General features: G+C 31.2%; 1 protein-coding gene across 1 annotated transcript in view; it reads right to left on the reverse strand.

Annotated features, from left to right (window-relative positions):
* The window catches only part of LOC106679062 (anoctamin-4), a gene marked incomplete at its 5' end in the record, with an annotated part of 27643 nt that overhangs the window by 10344 nt on the left and 7560 nt on the right, over positions 1–9739 (reverse strand). The window contains 4 exon segments of the mRNA XM_067045843.1: positions 1403–1502; positions 1579–1715; positions 1795–1824; positions 7705–7803. Coding sequence (XP_066901944.1) covers positions 1403–1502; positions 1579–1715; positions 1795–1824; positions 7705–7803 — 366 coding nt within the window.

Raw genomic sequence — 9739 nt, forward strand, 5'->3', positions numbered from 1 at the left:
ATTGTTTAGATATTTGAATTAATTAATTGACTAAGTTATCTTATCTCTGCACTATATATATATATATATGCACTTGAGTAAACTTTGGTGTGAATGTGAATCAGTATTAGTGTAATTATCTGAAGATGCGCAGATTTCACTTCCAAAAATCTCAAGAATAAAAGGTCATAATTTCGAGTTGCAAAAATTCATACCTACTTAGTAGCATAGTACTTTTTTACACACTTTTGATTTAGTGGGCAACCAGGAGTACCTTTAATTATGGTTTGAAGAAATTACGAAAAGATGGAAAAATGAGGGAGTGAACAAGTGAAAAAATGGTTGTTGGGATGTAAAGAAAAATATTTTTTAAAGAAAAAATTATCGTTCAAAACTTGAAATAGTTTAATATTAATATAGGAATAGGATTATTCACTCCCTATAATAAAAAGTGTTGAGACAAAAAAGGATACAAGTTTTGATTTATTTAATAAATAATTACCTTGTCTCAAGAAATTGAAATAATATAATTATAATGGAATTAGTATTTCAGTTTTTCAAATCAAAACATTTACTGACAAAAATATAACATTGAACAGAAGGAAAAATAATAATAAAATAAATAAATAAAATAATAACTAATCAAATTAAAAAAAAAAAAAAAAATTAAACAAATATAAGCGAAATTAAATGAAATGTGAATGGCGTTGATGACCAATGAAGTTTGGTGCCTCTAAACAAAAACAAACAAACAAACAACTGCTAACTAGGTAAAAAAGCAAGCCTTTTCACAAAAGGATAATCACGTATGATGAAAAGTGGATGGTATATGATAACATGTGTCTGTCAGATCAGTGGTTAAATATTGATGAAGAAACATTCCAAAACCAAATTTGCATCCACAAAAATGTATTAGTTTCTGTATGGTGGTTTATGGCAGGAATAATCGATTCCTCCTTTTAACCCAGAGGTGAAGCCATCATTGTAGTGCTTGGATAAACTTGTATAAGTTTATTGGAAGGAACCTGTACCCTTGCACAATGCCAGCCCTCAAGAAGTCCTTCTACATCTACCTTATTCGCCAGACCCATCACCAACAAATTTCAGAAATTTGGACAAGTTCCTTAAACGTAAACGGGTTAATATTTTGAATAAAATGTTTTCGATTTCATAAAATTGTTTTATAAAATAATGTTTACTGTGAAAACTGACATTTTATATAAAACATCCCATATATTGGATAGAGGGGATAGAACCCTCTCTATTCCGTTCCTCCCTAACGACGCCTCTTTGTCAACTATACAGTATCTCAGACCAATATTCTAGTCAAAGGGTTAATACAAAATTTAACATTATAAATAAACAAGAAAGAATAATTGATTAATATTAATAGAAACCTTTTAATCTTTTTATGTTCTTTTACCTTTTTGTCTTCATCATATTTTGTCCTGAGCAAGATCTGCCACGCAATCTGAGATCTTTGTGCTGATGTGAAGAATGATTCTCTATCTTTCACGACAAATCTGAAATAAATTCATGTGAATGAATCAGACAATTTGATGTTTTAATAATATTTTTAATTGCAACAACGTCACTAACTGTTCCTCTCTATCTTTGCTGAAAGTTGCTGTATAAAAAGATGGTTCTTCGGCTATAACCTTTGGATCCAGTTCAAAAAGTTTTGCCAATGGGAATGTATAAGGTTCAGGTTCTGGAGCTACTTTTTCTTCACCTTCCTGAAGATTAGGGTTTAAAAATATAAAAAAAGAAATATAAAATTAAAATATATAAAAATAGAAATAATGAATGACTTACCCAAGCTTTCACCGATATTGAAAGAAACCTCTGTAAAAAATTGAATATTTAATTATTAATTGAATTTTAAAATTAAAAAAAAAATCATTTATCAAGATGGCTGTCATTATCAAAAATCAAAGTAATTTTTGATAACGTCTGTGTTGCAAGCATTTATATTTTCCTAAAGCAAACCAAGTGTAAATAAAACTCTTTTCATCACTGTTATCTTCATCAATATTTTATAAACTTTCTATTAACTTATATTAAATTCTGCATGAAATTAAATGTGAACTTTTATACGACAGATAAAGTTTAAATTATTTATATTACTAAATGAAATATGACTGCAAACCATGGACTGCTACCAAATCTGTTAAATTTTATTCCAAATCACAAACAAATACTATTTTTATGTTAAAACTTTATTTTTTTTCTTTTCAGGAATTTATACCCTTTACTTCACTTCTTTATTTGTTATGTCATCCAAAGAATATTTCTTGTAGTTCTTTTAAATTGTCCGTTTTTCTTTATGTCCATCTGTTTATCCATATTTCAGTGCATTGATACATTTTTTTTTGTGTGCTCTGATATCAGTGAATCAATAGGAAAGGGTGTAGAGAATGCATTTTTTTTACTGCATTTGAAATGCATTTCATGAGAAAACTGAGGAAAGGGATATATATTGTAAATATTCCCTGATACAATCAGTTATCTAAGACAATGACCATATATAAAGGAGTGGTTGTGGGCATTCTGAGGTATGCCTACGCTGCCTGGAACCTGAATTTCATGCACCTACAGAAGAGAAGATTGGCAGTGATCCAATGGACGGTTGCTTAGAGTCACCATGGCTTACCGGAGTGTTTTACATGAGGCTGTGCAAGTCTTAGTGGGAGGGGTAACTCTCAGCCTACTCCTGCAGGAAGAAATGATGATGTTTCAATTCAAGTGAGAGGGCTCAGCAGGTCTGTATGTAAATATTCATCTGTGGATTGACGTGAACCCAAGCAAATGGAAAACCATTCTTCAGGAAAAAACCACAAAAGAATGGTTGACAAGCCCGAAAACTGCTACCCTAAGGAAATATTTCCCCACCGTTTGGTGACGTATGGAAGCATAGTGGACTCTCCCTCACTACTGTCTCTTTCAATTCCTCATGGGACATGGAGTATTTCGAGACAAGCTTCACGGGAATTGATATCAACCTTCCCATCTCCATGTCATAGTCGTGGTGTTCCAGAGCGGAGACTGCTGAGCACAACATAATGGACTGCACCACCTTTAATGCACTACGGGCCAAATTGCTGAGGGAAATCAGACTCTATGCCCTCACAGAGGACGATTTCTCTTAGCTAGTAACTGAAGAAAACTACTTAATTGTGGAAAACAATTGTTAGGCCAGCTCACTTCAAACTCGGTCAAAAAAGAAGAACAGTGGCTGGAAAAGGAGCAGGAGACTGAACCTTAAAGCGGAAATGTGTAAATTTATTGTAAAACTTGTAAATTGATTTATTAGCAGTAGTTGGAAGCTATGCGTACGGAAAGATACATAAGGAGTAGTTGGAAGGATACATGTGCAACATCAAACTGCTTCTGTACACTTGTATTGATTACAAAGCAGGAAAAGATGGAAATGAATAATATATATATATATTGTAAATACAGGAAAACAGGATTACATCTTCTTCCTAATGATGGGGCTTTCCAGTATTTCTGACACCAATAATATCAAGAAATTAAATTTATTATATCTTTATGTAGTGTGGTAAAATCTTTTCATTGAAAATAAAAATCAAAGTTTTTATAGAGTCTTTATATTTTTTATAAAGTAAACCATTATGAAACATATAATTCATCATTATTATTTACTTAAGGTGAATAACTTCCAGTCTCTGGAAACACTTCTACATAACAGTGATGAAAAGTGTAGGGTGTAAAAAAAAAAAAAAAACATGGCAGTCTTGATTGCTTTTTTGTAAAACTTCTATTAAAAAAATAGATAAAAGTATCTTTAACAGTAGTAGTTTTTACCGTTAAAGAAGATTAGATGTAAGTGCAAACAAAATATATAATACAGAATGTTTCTTCTGTGCTGTCACACAAAAGAGTAAATATCACTTTATAATGCATAAAAAATATTTTCAGTAATTTTTCTGATCTTTTTTTTTTTTTTGTTGAAATGAATTTTGAAAGCAAGAGGTGTTTTTGAAGGATAATAAAATTTTAAGAAAAAAGCATTTTTTTTTTTTTCAAATTTCAGAATAAATAAAATCATTTTATTTAATTGTTACCGGATGTCTTTTTTTGTCATCTTGTGACATAACTCTTCCAGAGGGTGGTGGAGAGTCAGCGCGAAAAAGGCGCTTGAAACTCTGCAATTAATGATGATTAGTTCAGCTTTTTATTTTATATATAAGATTATCTTCTTATAATATTATAGTTCATATGCTGTTATCATGTCTTATTTCAGAATATAAATTGTTTAAATAAAATAATTTGTATCCGAGTTTAGTCTCAAAACTCTTTATTATTTCTTTAAATGTCCAATGTTTTGGCCAATCTGGCCTTCCTCAAGGGCAATCCTAATAATTTCAACTTCACCAATTTTTTTAATAATACTAATTATATATTAATAAACCAAAAAATTAAAATCACTTCATATCAACATTTTTGTCAGAAACATGATTATTGCAATATAAATAATATTTCACTATTTATCGGCTTATAAAGTAGGCAATGGATACAAAGGTTATTAATAATTTCCTAATTAAAATTTTATATATTGTTAAATTAAAAATTATTTAAAATAAAATAAATATAATTTTATATAGTTTTAACATATACTTATATCTAAGGTATAGTTTTGAGGATGACAAGGTTAAATAAAAAGTTTAAATATTAAATAAATATGAGAATTTTTATTGCATATGATATTGTAGACTCTTAATCTCAGGGTGAGTTTCTAGGCGATCAGAACAGTCAACTTGTTTATTTACTAACTTTATAAATATACTTAAATTCTATTGTGTACAATACAAACCAATTTATACAATATTCTTTTGATGATGGAAGATTTTCTTTGTCTTCTTTTTCAACTAACACTTGCTATAAACAATCTTTCAGCAAACAAACACTAACTGTTAACAAAGAATTTGTCCTCTAAAAGTTTTACTCTTCAATGGTGATCCAAAACACAAGGTTCCTTATTCTTCTTGGCTCCTTGAGCTAGACAAAATATGATGAGGACCTCCTCATCCAGGAAACATCATTCCCAGTCTGTGTTTAAGCAACGAATCCTCAAAAACCATGTTTTCTTCCTTTCCCTTCTCTAGGTGTTAGTTCTCAACATCGACTGTGGCACTACGGTGTTGAGTTTTTCTTTATGAATAATTTTCTTTAATAATTATTCTTAACTTATATTTTTTCTTAAATGTACTGTTATTTCAATTATGATGGGAAATTAAAATAAAGTTTTTAAAATATTTGAATCTGCTTAACTTAGCCGCGATTTAATGAACTTTGGCAAGACACTCCCGCCATCTTCTTTGTTTTGAATAACAATCTTTCCACTCCATGTTTGACTGACCAGAATTGGTTAGCTTTCCTTTTGGTTTAACAAGGCAAATGAACAATATTGAAACGATACATAAAATAAAAAATAAAAACCTTTTATACATAAAAATATATTTACTCAAAAAAGAGGATATTAGAATATATTTTTTACTAAGTTTTCTTTTCTTTTTTTTTTTTTAAATATGAAAGGGAGACTTACTTAATTAGAAAGTAATAAAAAAATAAAGCAGTGATAATATTTTATTATTCACACCTCACCTCCAACAGTTTAAAAACTTTTTGCTTGCTATTCTGCACAGGTCATTAAATTTAGTCAAATCACCTTGTTTAATCAGCTTTTTATTAAATTTTAAAACTTTTAATTACATATTAACTTAAGACTATTATCATTCTCTTATCACACTTTAGTATTAAGTTAATATGTAATTAAAGGTTTTAAAATTTAAAGGAAAATTGACAAAATAGGGTGTTTTAAATTTAATGACCTAGGCAGAATTGCTTGCTAAAATTTTTTAAATTACTGGATTTGAGGTGTAAATTTATATTTAAGAATGTCCTTGCAAATATCCAAGTTGGCTAAAATGTTGAACGTTTAAAGAAATAATAAAGAGTGTTGAGACTAAACTTGGATACAAATTATTTTATTTAAACAATTAAACCAGTCTCAAAAAAAGTAAAAAGATTATATACAATATAAACCATAGTTTAAAAACTAACTTGCAATATTGTTATATTGTGTATAGTTATTTATAATAGAGAAAAAATATTAAAATAGAATGGAACCATGAAGTATCCAACAATGATACGGACTGCTGAATAGATATTCTTAGTTTTCAACTTACAACAAACCACTAATTTATATGATAATGCTAAAATCTGTCCAGAATTACAGAATAGATCTGTGCAGGACAGCTGAAATTCCTATCATCAAACGCATTCATCCTTTCAGTCCTAGATTCTTCAAACAATCAATCTACACTCCATACAATGAAACCGACAATACCCTATATCAGGGTTGGCCAACAAGTCAATTACTGGCAATGTCTGGGGTGGAATTCCGTTTCCCATGGACTTTGAAGCTATTGTAGAAGACAAAACTTTATAGCAATAGTTTCAGACATATTTAATGTAGATCAAAAGTTATTAATTATCCATGTTCTTTTAATTTCTCTGGATGTGAGATTTTCGGCCTTTTTATATCTGTATTTCAGTACGATTTGTACTCAGCGAGTTATTGATAGACTTACAAAAAGAAAGCCATATTATTTTTTCATGATACATTTTCCTGGCCCAAAAAAAAGACAACGCAAAAGTGAAATATTGAAATCAAATCATCAGCCATACTCTGTAGCTTTATAAAAACTTTTTCATATTCAAGAACAACTTATAAATTGCAGTTGATAACAAAATTAAAATGCATTTTAAGTTAGTAAAAATCTATCTTGAACAAGTGTCGGAGAATTGAGTTTCTTAGGTACTGCATGTATGGAATGCTGTGATTTAAAGTTGGGTCTGGAAATTTATTTTCTTCATGAGCCTATATCTCGAAAACTTAATAAGGGATTTAAAAAGTAAAAAATAGTTTTGAACAATTATGTTACTTATCTACCTATATCTCGCTGGAATGCACTTGATACTGAAATCATCACTGTGGATAAAGATAGTATGCATTTCTCACCCCTTCTTCCCCCTTAGACTACACCTATGACAAGTCGATCATGACACACTTATAAGATAAAAATTAGATCTTGTGTACAGAAAAGTTGGCCAACCCCTGTCATATCATGACTTTAATATCCTATTTCTCTTATATCTTATTAAATCCAAATTCACCATAATCCATGATAATCTTACTTATCATTCTTATCCCTAAGCTCATTTCTATTTAGCTTAACCCATCCCTACAATCTTCCCCAAAAGTTGAAACGTCAGTGGTACAGAGACCTATTGTAAATTATTTTATTGGGGTTTTGACAATGACCAGATTCTCAAGTCCTGAGCGCCTGTGGCTAGCGCCTTTGCTCAGCCTCTATTGGCTTTCAAAACCAGAGATGCGGTTGCCAGAGAAGTGCCAGAATCTTCTGGAGTCCTGCTTTTTCCTTCATAAGTGGCGTGAGAAGCTCGGTCCAGAGTTCCCCAGTAAATATGTGTATAGGAATGAATGTGATTAAGATGTTTTTTTATTTTAATATATTTTATTATTATTATTTCTATTCATTGTTCTTCTATAATTTAATTTATATACATATACAGAGGTAAATGTGGTGTGAATGTGTTCTCTTATATCTATTACTCATTTCTAATAATATATGACAGAATGTAATGCTACACAATAAATAAAATAACATAAAGTACCTTGATAGGCATTTTCATATTCATAACTTCCGCATAACGTGTTAAAACTTTCCATGGAGCATGTATCTTCAGGAAATATGTCTTCTGATCATATGATGCCTGAAATTTTTGTATTAATTAAAATATTAAATTATGAAGATCTTTAAACAGTTCAAAACTTAAAGTAGTAATCTAATATGTGAGTGATTCTATGTAAAGTAAATCTCCTTTTGTCTCAAGCCTTTTGGTGGGTTTAAATTAAAAAAATAAGTAATATTGATAAAAAAAAAAACTTATATATAACTTGGAACCATTTGTTTTAGCAATATATTTCTAAACCATCATGATCAAAATTCAAAGTGAAGAGTCGATTTATCATTCACCTGGCTTATCCTTGAAGGTACTTTGCTTATGAATACTATGATATGTCTGCTGTTGACTACCAAGAAATGTTAGTCCAAAGAAAAACATTAATTTAATAAGCTGAGGAAATCTGATTAAAGGATACCCCTTGAAGTTTTTGAGGCATTCATCTAGCGGACAACCATCCATGTTTCTTTCTCAGTCTAACTCAGTAATAAGATTTGGGAATTTCTCCCAATATTGTTATCACTTGTGTTATGTTCTTAATAAAAGCTCATTTCCTTTTACAATTAGTTTACAGGTATCCACAGAGGGTTAACATTAATTTTTCATTGCACACACCATATTAAGGTTGGTCAACATTAATTTTACATTACATCCACCACATTCCTCTTGATCTTCTACTCTCAACTCATATGAGACATGAATAGAGAGAGGAAGACCACGGATCACCTGAGAAGTGAGTGTGCAGGTGTTCAGGAAGCAAGCGCAGGAGGATAAGAGCTGGTGCAGGAGAGGGACACTTGGTCCGAATTCTATAGAGACTCTCTGTAGCTGAGGGAGTTCGAATCTGACCTTGGTTGTCGACTTTTATTTCTGTGGCAGTTCCACAAATTGAAAACTGACCCCACCATGCTTAGAATAGGGTGGTAACATATAGATGACTCCCCATATGTCCAAAATGCCGAGGAAGGGGATCACAAAAAATTCTATAGAGGACACCACACTGCTTTGCGGATTATGATGATGATCCACCATATGAAGGAAGATTAACTTTAATTTTATATTATATTCACCATATTGGGAAATTTTTATTTTAAATTTACATTATCCATGGACCAAGGTAGTATCCTTGGTCCTATCCTTTATATAGTTGATATATCCGTTTTACAGCTGACATCAAAACCCATCATGACACTATCATCACCACGCATGCCCATGACATATGTCTACTATAAGTGAATAATGTCCCTTCCAGTGTATCCCGAATCCTCTCATCCTACATCACCATCCTTGAAGAATGGTGCCAAAACTGAAGAATTAAAATAAATCCCACCGAATCACATTTACCCCTCGTCGTCAACCTTCATCTTGCCCCACAGTATCCTTTAATAATACTCCATTTATTCCGGTTGAAGATCTGTTACTTAGGACTACGTCTGGACAAACGAATGACATGGAATTCTCAAACAAGACTGAAAAGAAAGGAAACTGCTCGTCGATTCCGACTATTAGAACATTTACTAGATAAACGGACTAAACTTCCAATCCATTACAAAAGACTGATTTACATGACAGTTATAAGACCTACCTGAACATGTGGAGTTGAGCTTTGGGGCTCCACTAAACCATCGAATTCCTCCCGAATCCAATCCTTACAGTCCAAAATCCTTAATGCTCCTTACTTTGACACAAATCAAATCATCCATCAGGACCTCAATGTCCCACATGTTGCTGATTTGACCAGAACCAGATACCTAACCTTTCATAATAAACTTCCCAACCACTCAAACCAACTCATTTCTAACCTGGCTTCTCCTTCATTACCTGGAGGTACCTTCATTACCTCTAGAAATGTTATTCTAGATTCTATCAGTGGGAGTTCTATCAATGGGCAGATTCTCCACATGTTTGTATCGTGTCATTATATCGCTAAATTTACTTGATGTATATATATATATATATATATATA

Source organism: Halyomorpha halys, unplaced genomic scaffold (genome assembly GCF_000696795.3).
Source record: "Halyomorpha halys isolate HHAL.00 unplaced genomic scaffold, Hhal_1.1 Scaffold174.1, whole genome shotgun sequence".
NCBI classification, from domain to species: Eukaryota; Metazoa; Arthropoda; class Insecta; order Hemiptera; family Pentatomidae; genus Halyomorpha; species Halyomorpha halys.